The sequence below is a fragment of the Pseudorasbora parva genome, chromosome 25 (assembly GCF_024679245.1).
Source record: "Pseudorasbora parva isolate DD20220531a chromosome 25, ASM2467924v1, whole genome shotgun sequence".
NCBI classification, from domain to species: domain Eukaryota; kingdom Metazoa; phylum Chordata; class Actinopteri; order Cypriniformes; family Gobionidae; genus Pseudorasbora; species Pseudorasbora parva.
Genome location: NC_090196.1, coordinates 3453122 through 3473301, shown reverse-complemented (window position 1 = coordinate 3473301; position 20180 = coordinate 3453122). Strand labels below are relative to the sequence as shown.

The following is a 20180-nucleotide window of genomic DNA, read 5'->3' as shown; positions in this document are numbered from 1 at the left end:
TTAGCCAGCCTAGTGCTCTTCTGAGAATGGCCAGCTGGTGGCGCTTGAAAGCACTTTGTAAGGGCAGCGTTTTTCCAGCTGAGATACATTGGTTGCTATGATAGAGCTTGAGAATATCCATGGCAGTAATGTGTTACTAGTATCTCATTTTGGAAAAAAAATACTGAATATAAAAATGCAGTAAAAAGCTGTATTAACTTCTCTGTTATAGTTGTTCAGTCAGTGTCCAAGTGGGATGATTGGTTGGTGTAGTTTTTGTCCCGCCCCACTTCCACTGTGATTGGACAGCCTGGTAAAAAGTGACGAGGGCTGCCTAATGCCCACATTAAACAGTAAAAAAAAGGAAAGAAAGAAAGAAAAAGACTGGGCAAATCAACTCTTGAATTATTATTATGGTAGGCCTACATAGTGCATCAAAATGCAATGTCATCAGTTTGCCTAAATTAGATCACAGAACGTTCAAAGGTTTTACGCACCATTTACACATGGCAGGGAGCAGGTATACATTTCTTTCGTACTAACTAAAAATAATGGTGAACCTGAACATTTACGTTAGAACGGCGTTATGAACAATTTACACACAAATTCGTTCTGCTCATGTTTCATGAATAAGGCCCAAAGAGTGCAGTCGCTTTCGCGCCTAGGACAGACTCGCAGCGTATTGTTCATATTGCATCCGCCTTTTGTGATTAGCCAATCATGGTGTTTCAAATCGTGATTGCGATTCGATTAATCACTTAGCCATAGTGCATGCACAAAGAAAATTCCTCTTAGAAAGCATGAGAGTACAGAATTAACATTTCTTTCGTGGCTTATTGTGCTTGAAAGATTTAAAATCCTGAGGCTGTATGTAAATAATAAATCTTTGTGAGGGCGTAGCACTAAAACATCACATGAATGTAATCTGCATTATATGGAATGGAGCAGTGTGCACATTCTGCTAAAACTCTTTTTGAATATTTTGGGTGGGTTGTTCCTTTAACCCCTTGTTGCTGAATTATAAGGAGAATTCTGATCTGCGCCTCCCATCAGATGTTGGGTAATCATTCATCATGATTAGAAACTGAATTGAATCTCACCGGAGTGTTCTGGGTGAGGCTGCCCTGGCTGATGTACTCCACAGCGGCCTCAAACGAGCTCAGATAGTAACTCAGATCATCCTTACTGGAGCTACGGAAGCGGAAGTTCTTTATATAACTCAGATTTGCCATCCTGAAGAAGAAGAAGTAGTCAGAGTATCAACATTCTGCACATTTTTCTCCCTCATGCCCTGATGGAGTTTCGGTTCCTTTGGTCGCCTTGGCTCGGCTCGCTCAGTTGGGGACACTAACATTATGATCTAAGTTATTCAGCTAAATATACAAATCAAATGAATGAATTAGGTCTTATTTAATTCTATAAACTATAACACTGATCTGCCAGCATTGTCGCTGTATGATAAATTAAAATAATCTGATGACATCACTGTTTTCTCCAGAACGACTGTACAGCCAAATCACATTTTGTTCAATATTGTCCTGTTTAACACTGAAGCTGCTTTAGACAATCGGCATTGGAAAAGCGCTGAATAAATAAAGATGATTGATTGGTTGACATGTAATGAACGCAATCAACAGGTTGCTAAAGACATTCAATTAACAATACAATAATTTTCCCTGAGACTGTGAAGCAGAAAAGATAACACTCACCAGTTAGGAATTTCTGTTTTGATGAGCAAATAGAGAATGACTAACAGAAGATCATCAGCACACATGGCCTCAATGCTCACCGCTGAAAGACACAGACAGACAAACTCAGGCCTTCACACAAAGAGAGAGAGAGAGAGAGAGAGAGAGAGAGAGAGAGAGAGAGAGAGAGAGAGAGAGAGAGAGAGAGAGAGAGAGAGAGAGAGAGAGAGAGAGAGAGAGAGAGAGGATCTCTCTCATCTACAATAAGAAGAACCTCTGGCATGGTGTTGGCAGAGACATAAATAAACGTAGTGTTTCACAAAGTTTGTTGCTTCAGTATTTGTAGATGCTATTTTCACATTTTTCTATGGTATACTGGAAAAAATTCATATTTTCATTGGGCTTTTATTAGCAAAAATGATATATGCACAGACTCAGTATAAGAGTCGACCCTTCTTCTTTATAACTTCTGTAATTCTTTCACTTCCTTCTGCATATATATCCACTAGGATATAAACACAGTGAGGAAAATAAGTATTTGAACACACTGCTATTTAGCAAGTTCTTCCACTTAGAAATCATGGAGGCGTCTGAAATTGTCATCGAAGGTGCATGTCCACTGTGAGAGACATAATCTAAGAAAAATCACAATGTATGATTTTTTAACTATGTATTTGTATGATACAGCTGCAAAAAAATATTTGAACACCTGAGATAATCAATGTTAATAATTGCCTTTGTTTGCAATCCCAGAGGTCAAACGTTTCCTGTAGTTTTTCAGCAGGTTTGCACACACAGGTTGCACGACCCAGCCTCGACCCATCTTCAATGCTCTAACTGAGGGAAGGTTACCTGATTTTGGTTCCCCAAAATCTATATATATATTAGACATGTGCCGATTTTCAATAATGCGATTTATCACGATAATGAATATGCACGATATTGTTATCGTGGGCACTTTAAAATATCAAAAATAATAATTTATTAACAATTTATAATTTTTTTATAATGCACTCAAGAATACTTTGCCCATCAGCCCATTGGCCAGGCAGTGTATATTATCCTCTCTGTTTTAAAGAACAATACATAAATACATTTACAGACTGAGATTCTAATAAAAAGATCAACAAGCATTTCTTCAGCATTTCAGTTTAAAACTGCAAACACTGGTCTTCCATTAATTTGTTGCACGGTTGATGTTTTAAATGTAAAAAAAAAATTATAACAAAAACTGCACAATCAATCAATAATAATAATAATCAATATTACAAATCTTTCCTGTGCAAGTTGCCATTTTTGGCTAAAAAAGGTTCCAATGTGGACCATATTATTTATATCTCAATGATATTACGGTATCACTGTGCACGATACTTGACCAAAATGTTCAAAATGAAATCTTTCTCGAAGAAAAGAAGCATTGAACGCATGTATAAAAATGGAAAGAACCTCCTGTGCCTGTTTTTCTGCCTGCCTTCAGTGCCTTGTTATGGCAAAATTGGGAAAATTACTAAACAAGCTGTTTGACAAACAGACATTAGGAGAGCATTCCTCCAGTTTACACACACTGGAAGTGTTGCTGCATGAAGACTAAGGTCTGAGGTGAAACAGAGGACTAACTGTTCAAGAATGGCCGTACACCGGCTAATCCGGTTATAAGAGCCATGCAGAAAGAGCGCGCACACACACACACACACACACACACACACACACACACACACACACACACACACACACACACACACACACACACACACACACACACACACACACACACATGTTGGTCTATGTGGTTTACAGGGACTCTCCATAGGCATAATGGTTTTTATACTGTACAAACCGTATTTTCTATCCCCTTACACTGCCCCTGCCCCTAAACCTACCCATCACAGGAAACATTCTGCATTTTTACTTTCTCAAAAAAACATCATTTAGTATGTTTTTAAGGCCATTTGAATTATGAGGACATTTGATATGTCCTCATAAACCACATTTATAGTGTAATACCAGTGTAATGCCCATGTAGTTATACAAATTTGTGTCCTCATAAACCACATAAACAGGCTCACACACACACACACACACACACACACACACACACACACACACACACACACACACACACACACACACACACACACACACACACACCCGAAACAGTTGCAAAAGTACCATGGTAATACCATAAGGTAAATACAGGACATTTAGACATTTAGAAAGTAAGTTTGTGGTCACAGCACCTGTATCTTGGCGTCGGTTTGACTGCATGATGGTTAAAATGACTTTCCTTATGCAGAGCAGTTTCTGCAGAGGAGACGTACAGATGTTCAGCTGATTCAACTCCCTCTTAGCCCGAAGAATATTTATACTACGAGAGAGAGAAGGGACAATTTAACACTATGGCAGAGTCTATTCTTTACAAAACGTTTAATGGTTTCTTGCACAACATTTTTCACAGTAATTAAACATTTTTTCTGTCATGTCTATGACATCCTGCTCTCTAAACATGACGTAGCTCCTTCCTCACAGGATATTTCAGCTGTCTGATCACTCAAAAATATCAAAATAAAGTAGTTTGGCTTAGCAAACGCTTAAGAAAAAGAGATATATTTAGTTCACCTGAATTCTGACTTCACACCAAGGTCTTTCTGTTGCAGTTCCTGTAAGGATCGCGTTGTTTTGTTGAAAGCTGCATCCTGTCAAGACAAATATACATTTAATAGTGGGAAATAAAACGCTACTACATCGACCCAACTTTTCTGGGAGTATTTGAACCCTTTAATTTTCTCCCTTCAAAAGCTTCTGCAATAATGCATTAAAAGACATTAAACAAACCAGCATTACAACATTTAATAATAAAAAAGCATGGAAAAACAGAAAAAAAACGCACAAAAAAACATTCTGAATTACTGAAATTGAAGATGAAATTGTACTTCCTGCAACAAAACAAACCCATTAAGGTGAGAGGGAGTTAATGATGGTATGGTTAATCAGTACCCGGCTTGCTTCAAGAGTCCCCACATAACGAAAGAGTAGATCATGGATGCCATGATGGATGTACATCTGAAAATGGACACAAGAAATGACACATTAATTCATCAACTCAAGGTTACACGAGAACAAAATGTCTGTTTCTGAACTGACCTCCACTGCTTGTTTGAGTAGAGTCATCTGTATCTCCTGTCTCGCCAAAAGCCTCTGAAAACAAGACATTTTACCCAATCAGCATCTCAAGACGGACCATATCACACTGATCCGCTCTTAAACGCTTACCAGATGAGAGTCCCTCAACAGCCACTGAAGACATTTTGTGTAAAGGGCATTCACAGAGTCCTAGAGGATTGGGTGAAAAATAAATACACAAATATATAATGAGATCTAAGGGATCGTAGACAAAAGCATGCTATTGTTACTGTAGATGGAATCACTAAGTTACAGCTAGGGCTGTGCGATATTGAAGAAAAATGCGATATGCAATATCTTGATAAATAATGTGAAATTCGATATGCGATACGATATTGCTATTAGTGTGTAAAATCTACTCAAATTATATTTTAAAAAAATATTTAAAAACTGAGAATGATACCATTTATGTGTTTCACATTCTTTCTGCGAAAAGAAAGCATCGCTACAAACTTCTGAAAGTGACCAGCAGTGTTTTAGCAAAACTTAATGTCACAAATCGGACAATTTAATTTTAACATCAATGGAAACAAACAAAAAATGTAATGCAAATATTTAAATACCAAAAACTCTTTGCTTGACTTGGTAATAAGTAAGGGATAATGTCCACCCAGCCGGTTGTTATCTCAGAATAAACCCCTCCAGAGCGATCAGGACCCCGAGGCGAAGCGGAGCGTCACTCTGAAGGGGTTTATTCTGAGATAACAACCGGCTGGGGGGACATTATCCCGCTTATTACACGGCTACTAGTCTCAAATAAATTAGGCACGAAATATTGTCTTGAGATTGAATATTTTATTAGCTCTTACGCAAAGCTTCCGCGAAGAAAAACAGTTCCAGCCTGCTTTAAGCCTTTATCTATTGCTGCTAAATGTAGTAGTAAAATGTCTATTAAAAAATGCAGCTGTCCGTCAATAACGTGCTCCACACGACTCCGATGGGTTAATAGAGCCTTCTGATTCCAATCGATGCGTTTGTGTCAGAAAAATATCCATATTTAAAACTTTATAAAGGAAACCTGCCTTGAAGTCTTCCATTGTAACCCACGGCTGTTTAAGCCACAAGATGGCGCCAGCGTTAAGCACAGAAGTAGAACCGGTCGAGATAACTCACAGTACCCGGATGAGCGGGTGTGTGTTATCTGGAAATAACATACCGCTGGAATGGGCGATTGACCAATCAGGATCAAGTATTTCACAGAGCCGTGTAATAAATAGTTATTTCAACCTAAAACTGAACATCAAGAACATCCAGATAAACAAAGACTCCTGAACTATAGGGGTGGATGATTATTTTTGGTATTATTATTTATCTTTGTTATTAAAAATAAGATCTAAAAACAGTAGTCTTCACATGAATTAAATTTACACTGATACATCATAAAGCTACAACAGTTATTCAGCCAATTTATTTTTAATGGAAACTGATTTTCACTGTTAAGTTAAGTAAGGCAAAAGAAGCCAGATCAACTGAACTTCACAGCATTTCAACACAACTTCTGCTCTCGTATTTGAAGGCTGATACTGGATCACTGAGGGTAAACGTCTTATTATGCAACTATACATTACTTTATGGAAAGATTGCGACCTACTGGCTACGTTCTGCTTTAAGCAGAAATGATGCAACCCAATAGAGTACAGAGTTGGCTAGATACTAGCGAGCAGTTACTTAGCCTCTGGTGTGGAGCTTACGCTGCGCTTTAAGAAGGAACAGCTTACGAACAGATGGTGCAACTGTAACACACATCTTTAACACGTTTCTTCAATCACAATAAAGTGCGGCTTGTGAGGCAGATCAAGTTAGAAACATACACAATCTGTGTAGTGCAATCCCCAAGGTGAATGAGCTCTATAAGCCGGTTCTTTTAATGGATAGTTAAAAAAATCTGTGTAAAACAAATCCCTGTATATGCGTCGGCATTATAAACATTATTACTGAAATAAATGAACTGGAATGAAATCAGACTCAATCAGAATCGAATCGAGAGCTTCAATAGGATCTGGAGTCTGTATCGATATGGTCCTGGAATAATGTCTGAGAAGTTTTAAAATCGTATGAAATCCCTTTTGATGTCACACAGGAACATTGAATCATTACGGTAAGAAGAGAACAACTGCCCCATATGTGTCTAAAGATCTTAATGTTTTAATGATACAAGAAAATTCCCAATAGGATCCTTTAGGATTGATTTCAAATAATATATTATAATGTAAAATGCATTTGTTTTACTGTTCCCACTTCTCTTAAAGGACAACTGCGGTGAGAAATGCCCCTCGGGGTGATTAACAGATGGTCAGCGAGTAGATCGTTCTCTGGGATGCGTTTTCATGAAATCGAATGTAAAGAGTTTTATCTCTAAACACAGATTAGCTTATAGCGCTTGTCTATGGGGCACAGGGTAAGTGAAATTAAACCGCTAGTTAATACCACTAACAGCTCAAAATAGCCTCACACTAACACGGCAGCATAATGAGGGTCCCTACAGGCAAACAGAAGCATTGAGAACTTTGTAAGTGTACAAACAGTTTAATAAGAAGATACTTTATAAACACAGAACATTACGCGTTTACAGACGGCAGCCATCTTGGAAAACAGTCTCGACGAGTCGAGCCACGAGCGCTGTGCTAAGAGATGAACTGTGACTTTGAGCCTCATATGGGAAGCCCTCTTCCCTTCTAGTTAGTCAACCATATATTTTAATAAACAGATATAATTCACGCATGTCCATGCAATTAGATTTCACAAACTTAATTCCTCTCGCAGGGCCGGCTATAGCTCTTTGGTTGCCCTAGGCGAGATGGAGTTTTGCGCCCCCCACCCCTCCACCCCACCCCACTCCACTCACTTTTATCGTCTCTATTCTAATTCAGCACATGTCTGTTTTCCTAGGCCTACCCCTAACCGAGAAGCACTTATTATTTAACACATTTGACGCTTTATTTCCACTTTTCAAACATTTTCTCACTTTTTATTGAAAATAAATGCCTTTCCGATCAGATATGTGATGGGAAAAGGGAATAGAGTTTGGCAAAAGGCGGGATCGAACCTCTGATCGATTTGCATCAAATCTTGATGCCATGCATTTTACCACTACACTACAATCACTGTAAAGAATTTGGTGAACACAGCATATTTGTGTTTAATGTAAATAATATGGCTTCTTTCGTTAGGCTGCTCCAGTAAAAAAAAACAAAAAAAAAACGAGAGGCTGTATTTATTTCCTTCCGACGCCACGTTATTTATGAAAAGTTTGTACTTTTCATTAATAACATGCATACGCTATCCATATTTATAACGAACTGGACTTTTGATTTAAATGACATCCATGTAGATTATTTATTATTGTTATTGTATATTATTGTCAGTGAAATTATGTTTGCAATACGTATAGTAATTATGTAGAAAACTAGCAAGTGATAGCTTAGTGACAATTATAATAATATTTATAAAATAAATATTAATTGATAAGATTGATACTAAGTAATTTTATTTTGTTTGACAACTTATTGGCTGAGATAAGAAGACTAACCTCTATACTAGGCTTTCTTTCAATTTTCTTCCTTTCTTTTTTTCTTTTTTTCCGTCCCTGTGCATCCGCAGGGTTTAGACGCCTCTTTTTTGATGAACGCGCAAGATGAGCATTTGCCTGACCTAACGCCTGAACTAATAATCAATAATCACCATCAATTCAATCTAATAATCAGGTTGATAAGTAATTAAACTTGGGCTGAGGGGGCGCCCTATGATGATCATGTTTAATGAACATTATGTTGTATTTCGCTTGTTCCGATTCTATGCTTAATGGGCGGCACTAGAGCGCGCTCGCGCCCCTAACACAATTGTAGCCCTAGGCAACCGCCTAGCTCGCCTATAGCAAACGCCGGCCCTGTCCTCTCGTCCAGCTCACTTAGCACAGCGCTCGTGGCTCGACTCGTCGAGACTGTTTTCCAAGATGGCTGCCGCCTGTAAACGCGTAATGCACAGTCTTTATAAAGTATCTTCTTATTAAACTGTTTGTACTCTTACAAAGTTCTCAATGCTTCGGTCTGCATGTAGGGACCCTCATTATGCTGCCGTGTTAGTGTGAGGATATTTTGAGCTGTTAGTGGTATTAACTAGCGGTTTAATTTCACTACCCTGTGCCCCGTAGACAAGCGTTATAAGCTAATCTGTGTTTAGAGATAAAACTCTTGACATTCGATTTCATGAAAACGCATCCCAGAGAACGATCGACTCGCTAACCATCTGTTAATTACCCCGAGGGGCATTTCTCACCGCAGTTGTGCTTTAAGGAATAATCTATGTTGTTTAAGTGGATAAAAGCAAGCAATGATGTAAGGTGAATGTGTGTTAGTCTCACTATGTGATGTCGCAGGCCCTTCCTCTCTTGCTCTTTGAAGGCTTGGCAGAAGGTGGCCACAAACTTGTCCAGTTTTTCAGCATGGCGGCCCAAGAATTCCCTTACTTCCTCAATATTCTTCAGACAGTACAGGGCAGACACAGAACTCAACTCCTCTGCGAATGGAAACAAAAACAACAACAGATTTTTAAAACTTAAACAGTTGATTGTTTTGCCTAACAGGGGCCTGTACCACGAAGCCGGTTTAGCTGGATAGCCAGATATGTTTAAGCTAAGTTTGTGTTAATCCTGGGTTTTAGGTACCATTAAAGTGGTTTGGCTATTAGCTGTGTTCATCGCCACAGTAACTTACACTCCACAGCTAACCTGCTCAAGGACAGCTTATGTTCTGGATAAGAGATCTCAAACTGAAATTGGACCAATCAGCTGTGAGTAAAGAGACACGCCTCTGATGCAAGAAAGCCACGCCCCCTTCTCCAAATTAAAGGTCACAACATAGCAAATGTTTTTTTAAAGAAAGCATCTGGCTTTTAACAATGCTTATTTCTAATAATAATTTTGAATGATTTATATATAATTCATGTAATTATTCTACCCTTAATCAATTACACATTTATCATTTGAGTTAATCAATCATTAATAGGCATCTTTTTTTAAATGAATATAATTAGCCTATATAAAGTTATACAAATAAGCTTTAAAATCAATAAATAAAGCTATTAAAAAGAAGCTTACTGAGCTTAAATGTTCAATTCTCTCTATATATCAACTAAACTAACTTCATAATTTTTACTAGCAGTGACGTATAATATTTTAAGTGAGTTAGGGTGCGTTCACACTTGTCATGTTTGGTTGGATTAAAACGACCCCTGGTGCGATCGCTCGTTTAGTGCGGTTCATTTGAACACATGTGAACGCTGCCATCCGAACCAAACAAGCGGACCAAGAGCGCTATAAAGATGAGTCTCGGTCCGCTTCCACACGAACTCTGGTGCGGTTCGACTGATATATGAACGCCACACGGACCAAAGACATGTAAACGGGCCAAAGACAGGACGTGATGTCACAATGCGACGCATAGTCAGCTGATTTGGCAACGCGGAAAGATCGGTGTATCCAGAATGAGTAACGTTAACGTTAGCGAACAAACGTAGAGCAACGAGGAAGAGCCTCATCAATATTTGGTTCGCCGAGCATGTTTCGAAAATGCGGAATGTTTCGAAAAAGCAGACCTGGCTCTTCTCATCAGAGGACCTGCTGGCCATCAGGCGGTACAGACGACAGAACGGCCGTCTCTTTTCTGCACAGCGGAGGAAATCCTGGAGCTGTTTTGAACATTTTATGAGCTCTTCATGAGTTCTCAGCGGGTAATAATAACGCCGTATGTACATGCATAAAATGATGGCGTGTAATCCGGCACAGCGTTGTTCTGAATGTTCAGTAAGCAGCTCCTACGTCATATAAGCCGACCAATCAGGCTGTGAGCTTCTCCCTGAGCCTTTGGTTCGGTAACTTTAGGTTCGCTGTTAAAAATGCCAGTGTGAACGCCTAGCGGACCAGGACTATATGTTTTGTTTTTGTTTTTTGGTCCGGACCAAATGAACCAAACGAACCGAACTACTTAGTGTGAACTAAGAATCAATCATGTAATATTCTGCAGAAGAGAGAAAAGAATCTCAGTTCCACTGATCCACAGCCTGTGATTGGCTGTTCACTGCTGATGTCACAGCCTGCGATTGGCTGTTCACTGCTGATCCACAGCCTGTGATTGGCTGTTCACTGCTGATGTCACAGCCTGTGATTGGCTGTTCACTGCTGATGTCACGGCTAAACTCCTGAACTCAAGAGTTGACAGAGAAAGCTGATGATCAGCATCATGGGACCAACAAAGCCTGAATAGATTGGTTTGGTTGTCAACTCGAAACTAATCCTGTAACCCTGAGTTTGTTAAACTCCCATCATAGTACAGACCCCCGGTGTGCTCCGATAAGGTGTCAATCAATGCATCAATACATCGTCATTCTTCGTCTAAATCAAGTTACTTTTAAAGAAAAAAACAAACCAGATTTCTTCAGTATTAGTATTGTTCGTCAGTTCTGATTCACACTGTGAAGTGTGACCTTTGCTACTCTACATTGGTAACAGAGTTTGACAGTAACAGAATTGACGATGTTAAACTTTTTAGCATAAAACTCCACTTGCTAGCATAAATGCTAATATGCTAAGCTAATAAGCTAAATGCTAAGCTAATAAAATGATGATGAACAGAATTTTAAATAACCCTTTGATTAGTGATCCATTCTGTTCAACTTTTGATATTGTGGGAACAATTTTGACGTTTTACAAAATAAATCTTGGTGTAAGAACTTTTTAAATATATATTCTCAGAGCACACACACACACACACACACACACACACACCTTGTGTCACAGGGGAAGTGATATGCGATATGCGATATGTACATTTGCGATCTTTCGATAATTTCGATGTATTTCGATATAATTTCGACCTGTTTCTCTAGAGTTAATCGCCTATCTAGGAAAACTCCCAGGTTCCGTACACAATAAAGTCATGTAAACGCGGTTTACTAGCGCCGTCAGTTTACTGGTGTGCATGTAAACGGGGAAAACTGGTTCTTTCAGTAAGCTGATATGTGTGAGTTATCAGCTTACTGGTGTGCATGTAAACGCGCTCATTATTTACAACTTTTCCTGCTAAAATTTGTCAGAGTTGCACTAACACGACGTGCCTTTATCTAGAACCTGGAACCAATTACCAGGGCTGTGGTCAGAGTCGAAGGGTCTTGTGATGCACAGTATGCTGTAGGCCTGCTCCTTCTCATTGTAGAAGGTCTCCTCAAACAGGATGGGGACAGAAGTGGGATTGGGAAACCCTGCTCCCAGACGGACCTGGTTATGGTCTATAGACACTTCCTGGAAGATACGCCACACAAAACAGCTGTTCAGTTACAGTCCGCATCCTGAAATTCAACTCGGCACTGATTTGACATACCTTCCCATCCAGCGTCTGGTAGCCCTGTTCAGTGGGCTGAAGCACATATTCATCAAACTGAGCTGCTGTAAAAGAGGCCGTCGGTAAACTTCCACAACACGGCACCAGGATCTGAAATAAAGAGGCTGGCATTTTGAATTGATCAAGAACAAACAAGCTTTACTACGACTTCAGAAAAGCCAGGCATATGGGCTACTGTTATAGTGCGTTTTATCCTCTGAACTTGATAAATTGTCACGATAAGCTTCAGGACAATATTGAACAAAATGTGATTTGGCTGTACAGTCGTTCTGGAGAAAACAGTGATGTCATCAGATTATTTTAATTTATCATACAGCGACAATGTTGGCAGATCAGTGTTATAGTTTATAGAGTTAAATAAGACCTAATTCATTCATTTGATTTGTATATTTAGCTGAATAACTTAGATCATAATGTTAGTGTCCCCAACTGAGCGAGCCGAGCCAAAGGCGACCAAAGGAACCGAAACGCCATCCAAGTTCTCCAACCAAAAATATAAGACTCTAATGTTCAACAAAAGTAACATTTAGTAATATTAATGGATCTTATATCATAGGCCGCATGTACACTGCAGGTCTTGATCCACAGGTCTGATTTGGTGACCCGCTTACATCATCTTTTAAAAGCGATTCGTATACAATATTTGCATTTACATTCTGATGTTCTGACCCGGAAAATAAAGTAAAATGGTATGATATGCAATGGATGCAGACAAAATGATTATACAATGTTTTGCTGTCTGCACTTTTCCACACATCTTTAAAGGTCAGCAAAACATTTCTCTATTAAGCCCCAATTCTGTAGGAAAACCGCAGACTTGGCAACACTGGCCCTTGATCGCAGTTTGTGTCCACCTGGGTTGACGTCATTCGCCTCCGTACTTTTCTCAATGACGTACGACTCGCATTTACTGGGAATTTGACCGCTTACATGGCAGACCCTAATGCACATAATCAAATCATATCGGCTTTATTACCACATATGAGTGAGGCTACCAGAATATCAGAATTCATGTGTTTTTTTCCAGCTTACACGTTCACATGTCAAATCCGATCTGAGCCACATGAGAGGAAAAAATCTGAATTGGGCACTTGAGCCATGCAGTGTAAATGGGGCCAAACGGTCCACGATAACACCGGTATGCATTTGTACATGATAAAAAAGAATGTCATTTTGCGATTTCATTGATCTAGTGACGCGATGACATTTGGCACATTTACATTCCCGAACGCACACACACCACCTGTAAGGAAGAGCAGGAAGTCAGCCTCTGATGACGATTTAGCACCTAAAAAAGGAGCTGCCTGCCAAAACATAGATAAGCCGCTACTGATGTTTGCAGCATGGCACTATTTGACGGAAGGGTAAAATTGATGGTTATTTTCGGCTTGTTAGATCCAGCTTTCTGCCCGCTCTGAATCAGACACACAGATAAAGAGGTGCGTAAGATTACTTTTATTCAATTAATCAATCGAGAGATAGCGATTAGTGCCTGTGTCTGTTCAGCATCTCTCTTAACAGTGAAGATGTGTTTATTACTTAAAAATAGCGATGGAACGCCATCATTACTGAGAAATATAATGTGGTATAATAGCTTCGCTATTTTACTAAAAGTCGCGGGGTGGCATTGATATGGTTTCTGTGTGTGTGTGTGTGTGTGTGTGTGTGTGTGTGTGTGTGTGTGTGTGTGTGTGTGTGTGTGTGTGTGTGTGTGTGTGTGTGTGTGTGTGTGTGTGTGTGTGGGTGTACCCGCTTCAATGAACACAATAATATATAACGGTTGATTATGAGATTATGATTATGAGAGGTGATTCATCTGACTTGGAGCTACATGTGAATTAATGGGATTAATTGCATACCTTCCAGCCAATCAGAATCGAATATTCAGACAGACCATGGCATAAATTACTTTAGTTACTGTTAAACTAAAAATGATAAGGAGTTAAACATTTCCTTAAGATTTCTAGTGAAAACACTACCAACTTTTACCAAGGCTACCTTTTTACTTTGCTTCCATTCGACTTGTGCTGTGTGTGTGCGGGCACGCGTGTAGTGTGTGTGAGTGTGAGTGTGAGTGTGAGTGTGAGTGTGTGTGTGTGTGTGTGTGTGTGTGTGTGTGTGTGTGTGTGTGTGTGTAAAGGATGGACAATGCTCTTCGTTTTGTTTGCACTAATAAATGCTGATGCCTACCAGCTGTAATCACCAATAAAACGTTGTTCTACATATTTTTTTCTATAGCTTCATGAATATAATTATCATAAATATTCTTGAAATATTGTGATATAATTTTGAGGCTATATCGCCCACCCCTAACTGCATCATATTTTATTTGTGTCAGAGAAGAAAAGGCAGTGTGTTCAACATGGTTGACTTTGAAAGGAAAAATAAAACTGATTTCAAAGATTTGAAAAGGATCTTTATACAGTGCATGCCATTGTAAAGACTGTTTGACAATCCTTCAGCCTCGTGTTCATTCGCATAAAAAACACCCTGACTAAGGTCCATGATCCAATCAACAATTCTTCCGATGAGTAATCTAGTTCACTAGTCTAACTGGAGACGGTTTCTGGCTGTCCGGCACCACAGAAACTAAGATCACACAGTATTACACATCAGTTACTTCTGAACCTCGCTTACGACTGGTCGAGAGCTGATATTCAGTCCACTGAGACGTTTCACTCAAGTTATCAGTGTTCGGCTGTGTTTGCAGTCATTATCACAGAGAGTGTCACAGGAATGAGTCCGAAATCCCAGGAATGAGTTATGGGTTGAATGGATTTTTGGTTAACATAAATTAACAATAAAAGCTTAAAGGGTTAATTCACCCAAAACTGAAATGTCTGTCATTAACTCCTCTCCCTAATGTCGCTCCACACCCGTAAGACCTCCGTTCATCTTCACACACAGTTTAAGATATTTTATATTTAGTCCGAGAGCGTATGCAAGTGTATGCACACTATACTGTCCATGTCCAGAAAGGGAATAAAAACATCATCACAGTAGTCCATATGAGACATCAGTGGGTTAATTAGAGTCTCTTGAAGCATCCAAAATACATTTGGGTCCAAAAATAACAAAAACTACGACTTTATTCAGCATTGGCTTCTCTTCGGGTTTGTTTGTTTCAATGTCACGTGATTTCAGCAGTTTGACACGCGATCCGAATCATAAATCAATACACTGATTCATAACTGTGTGATTTTTGGACGTTTTCATTTAGACACTAAAGAATCATATTCACAAGCTCAAGATATGATCAAGTTTCCTCTCCCAGCATAAAAGGATCAGTTCATACACACATAACCTCTGTCTGACCGCATGCGAACTGACCCCAGTCACATGAATAAATACATGACTAATTCTGCTCCACAAATAAATCTGTTCATCTTTCAATGCACAAACAACATTAATGTTTGTTCTGTGTGAGAGCGGTTCAGATGAGTAAGAACTTAAACAGCATTAAAGGGTTAGTTCACCCAAATATGTAAATTCTGTCATTCATTCGATTCATGAATCACGTGACTGGCGATCCGAATCATGAATCGATTCACTGACTCATTAACTGTTCGAAGCTTTGTTTTGAAATCGGCCATCACTATATAAGTCGTTATTTAGTGTTTTTTGCGCACTAACTCTATTCTGGCCTCTTCATAAATGATTGTCGAGCCGCTGTAGTGAGATGGGCTTTGTAACGACGTCTTTAGTGCCTTTATGGGTCTTGAGAGAGGAAATGACATTGGTGTCAATGAAGGCCTTTCTGAGCCATCGGATTTCAACACTAATATCTTCATCTGTGTGTGAAGATGAGCGGAGGTCTGACGGCTGGCCAACCACAGGAGGAATTAATGAGAGAGGGTTCATTTTTGGCTGAACTAACCCTTTAAATTTAAACTCTTTGTTTGCCTGTTGGCCATTATGACAATGGCTTTATTTATTATTATAATTTGTTGTGTAAACTACAAAAATACAATTTTGTAAAAGGGTGCCGTCATGCGTATGTATGTTACATGTCCAGTCTGTAGCCACGCAGTTTTACTTTACAAAGGTCTGATGGGTGTCCAAATGGGGTGAGGAAAATAAGTATTTGAACACCCTGCTATTTTGCAAGTTCTCCCACTTGGAAATAATGGAGGGGTCTGAAATTGTCATCGTCAGTGCATGTCTACAGTGAGAAATATAATCTAAAAAAATCCAGAAATCACAACTATTTATTTGTATGATACAGCTGCAAATACGTATTTGAACACCTGTCTATCAGCTCGAATTCTGCCCTCAAAGACCTGTTAGTCTGCCTTTAAAATGTCCACCTCCACTCCATTTATTATCCTAAATTAGATGCTCCTGTTTGAGGTCGTTAGCTGCATAAAGACACCTGTCCACCTCATACAATCAGAAAGAATCCAACTACTAACATGGCCAAGACCAAAGAGCTGTCCAAAGACACGAGAGACAAAATTATACACCTCCACTAGGCTGGAAAGGGCTATGGGGAAATTGCCAAGCAGCTTGCTGAAAAATGGTCCACTGTTGGAGCAATCATTAGAAAGAGGAAGTCAATCTCCCTTGGACTGGGGCTTCACGCAAGATCTCACCTTGTGGGGTCCCAATGATCCCAAGAAAGGTGAGAAATCAGCCCAGAACTACACGGGAGGAGCTGGTCAATGACCTGAAAAGAGCTGGGACCACCGTTTCCAAGGTTACTGTTGGTTATACACTAAGACATCATGGTTTGAAATCATGTATGGCACGGAGGTTTCCCCTGCTTAAACCAGCACATGTCCAGGCCCATCTTAAGTTTGCCAGTGACCATTTGGATGATCCAGAGGAGTCATGGGAGAAAGTTATGTGGTCAGATGAGACCAAAATAGAACTTTTTGGTCATAATTCCACTAAATGTGTTTGGAGGAAGAAGAATGATGAGTACCATCCAAAGAACACCATCCCTACTGTGAAGCATGGGGGTGGCAGCATCATGCTGTGGGGCTGTTTTTCTACACATGAGACAGTGCGACTGTACTGTATTAAGGAGAGGATGACCGGGTCCATGTATTGCCAGATTTTGGGGAACAACCTCCTTGCCTCAGTTAGAGCATTGAAGATGGGTCGAGGCTGGGTCTTCCAACATGACAATGACCCGAAGCACACAGCCAGGATAACCAATGAGTGGCTCTGTAAGAAGCATATCAAGGTTCTGGCGTGCCCCAGCCAGTCTCCAGACCTAAACCCAATAGAGAATCTTTGGAGGAGCTCAAACTCCGTGTTTCTCAGCGACAGGCCAGAAACCTGACGGATCTAGAGAAGATCTCTGTGGAGGAGTGGGCCAAAATCCCTCCTGCAGTGCAAACCTGCTGAAAAACTACAGGAAACGCTTGACCTCTGTGATTGCAAACAAACGCTACTGTACCAATTATTAACATTGATTATCTCAGGTGTTCAAATACTTATTTGCAGCTGTATCATACATATAAATAGTTAAAAAATCATATATTGTGATTTCTGGATTTTTTCTTAGATTATGTCTCTCACAGTGGACATGCTCCTACGATGACAATTTCAGACCCCTCCATGATTTCTAAGTGGGAGAAAATAGCTGGGTGTTCAAATACTTATTTTCCTTACTGTAATGACAGAATTTTGGGGTGAAATAACCCTTTAAAGCACATGAAATGTGTAAAAGACTCACAATGCCATGGAGCTCTGCCACGCGGCTGCACAGGTCGGGTCGCTGCTTCTCCAGGGACAGGTAAAAGGGGTTCTTTAGGATATTCTCATCATACACAGCCATATGTGTCCCAAACTCCAGCTCCTGAGAGAGAGAGAGAGAGAGAGAGAGAGAGAGAGAGAGAGAGAGAGAGAGAGAGAGGGGAACAGATTAAGAGAAAGAACGACACGGACCGGGGGAACATACAGAGAAAAGGAATTTTAGAAATGTCAAAGGTCGTGATGGTTGAACTAAACCGGATTAGCATTGGGAACCACTTCTGCTCAGCTTACATTTTCTCTCCTGATTATATTTTGAACTTTGTAAAGCTGTATTTATTTCATTATAAACCTAATTTAATATTAAGTGGCATTTGCCAAGACAAGCATGACTATCGCTCATACTCAAGATTAGTGACTTGAACAAACCCCCATCCCTAAGTATTAAAGGCCTGTTCACACCAAGAATAATAACTATAAATATCACTATATCTAATTATATTAGCGTCCACCCCAGCTCATGATAATGTCCTAGGGCTGCACGATATTGGAATTCATGTTTTTTTGCAATATATATTTAAAACAACTTTATTTGGAAAGAACAAATCATACAATTCCCAGAAAATAATAAACACATTACAAGCATAGATAAATACAACAGAACAAAGATACAGATGAAATAAACCGTCAGTGCTTTATGTGTTTCAGGTGCGTCAGTACCGATAGTTTTTAGGTACAGAAATTGAATCTAATGTAAAATTCTCACAGAACAGTCTTCACTGTGTAAATGAAATATAATTCATCTTTGATAAAGATACAAGTTATTTTATCCTTTTTTGTTGTTGTTTGATAATCATTAATGACAGACAGCAGCAGGTATAAAAATCAATATTGTAAATCCTGCAAAAGTTTTTTAAATGTATGTACATTTATAGCACTAATACTTTGTATTATTACTTTTGCATCAAATTACAAAAAACTGCTGTGAAGGTGTTTCTAATACAGCGTCTATGGGTGTGACAATAAAATTAACATATTTCTCTTATTTGGATTTTTTCTTTTGCTATTTCATGTATATTTTCATTCACCGCTATAAAAGTTAACAACTATTTGATGACTTCCGCTTCTGAGAAACCCAGAAATGGAAAAGGGTCTACTGGATATGTTCATATAAGCCTTAAGCAGCCATCTTTACAAGGACACTCACAGATTTTGACATGAATGTGTGTATATTAATTCAAGAACCAGCCAACCTGAAGCTGTACTGCCTCGAACTCGTGGATCATATTTTTTGGCTTCTCTTCCACGTGTTTGTATGCTAGAATCGCTGGATTGTTTAAACTGACAGGGCCTAAAACAGGCAAATGAGGAACTTTCGCTCTATGATGGTTAAACTTTGACATTAATCTGAGAATCGTGCGTGTTTCAACACGTGGTTTGTCCAGGTTTATACTTTAGCCTGGCTCCGCAGCGCTAGTGTCCGCTGTTGAAACAACAGATGGCAACTCCGAGTAATTGTTCTATAAACCATTAGGAGACCGCGGTGAGGAGTAGTAAGGCACACCTTCACCAAAAAACTGCAAAAGAATCGTGTAAAACACAGTAAACCTTCTGACATTAGAGCCAAATATGGAGAGGAGATAGAGGTTTGCGATATTGACAAAAAAAGATTTCTCGATAACGATAATTAGCCGATGTTTTTCTGAGCGTGTTGTTGTGCTGATATCTTGGTGCTGGTGATCAGCTGACTCCTGACGTTTTTGATATTCTTCATATTCTGTGTGGTGGTCAGTTCACAGAAGTGACAGAAATGATCTTTTCCAAAATATTTAAATGTATTTTTCCTTTAATGAGCATTTCGGCTCATCAGATCCAGCATTCTGCCTCCTTCAAATCAGACCTGGAGATAAAGTAGTGTATAAAGTAATCAAGTGTATAAATTAATAATTATTTGAATTCATTATTGAGAGAGAGTGCGCACGCGAGACCGATGATTCGTACCTGTGTGACGGCGTCTGTTCAGCGTCTCTCTTAACAGCGAAGATGTGTTTATTACTTAAAAATAGCGATGGAACGCCATCATTACTGAGAAATATAATGTGGTGATCCAGTAACTTAGCTATTTTATTGTTAAAGGTCGCGGTGCAGCGTTGATAACAAGTTTCTGTGCTCCTGAATCTGCAGCGCGATCTCCGCTCTCTGTATGTGAGTGACGTGTGTGTGTGTGTGTGTGTGTGTG

At 39.4% G+C, this 20180-nt stretch overlaps 1 protein-coding gene across 3 annotated transcripts in view; it reads right to left on the bottom strand.

Moving 5' to 3' along the window:
- ankrd27 (ankyrin repeat domain 27 (VPS9 domain)) overlaps nt 1-20180 on the bottom strand; it is a 61277-nt gene that overhangs the window by 33724 nt on the left and 7373 nt on the right. For 2 of the 3 annotated variants that reach the window (XM_067436033.1, XM_067436034.1), the window contains exons 2-12: nt 17925-18047; nt 12221-12331; nt 11958-12141; nt 9208-9362; nt 4938-4997; nt 4809-4862; nt 4662-4727; nt 4284-4360; nt 3905-4032; nt 1689-1770; nt 1080-1212 (exon numbers count right to left, since the gene is read on the bottom strand). In XM_067436033.1, coding sequence (XP_067292134.1) covers nt 1080-1212; nt 1689-1770; nt 3905-4032; nt 4284-4360; nt 4662-4727; nt 4809-4862; nt 4938-4997; nt 9208-9362; nt 11958-12141; nt 12221-12331; nt 17925-18026 — 1152 coding nt within the window. In that variant the 5' untranslated portion in view covers nt 18027-18047. The remainder of the gene's footprint in view (nt 1-1079; nt 1213-1688; nt 1771-3904; nt 4033-4283; nt 4361-4661; nt 4728-4808; nt 4863-4937; nt 4998-9207; nt 9363-11957; nt 12142-12220; nt 12332-17924; nt 18048-20180) is intronic. The other variant, XM_067436035.1, reaches the window with a different exon arrangement.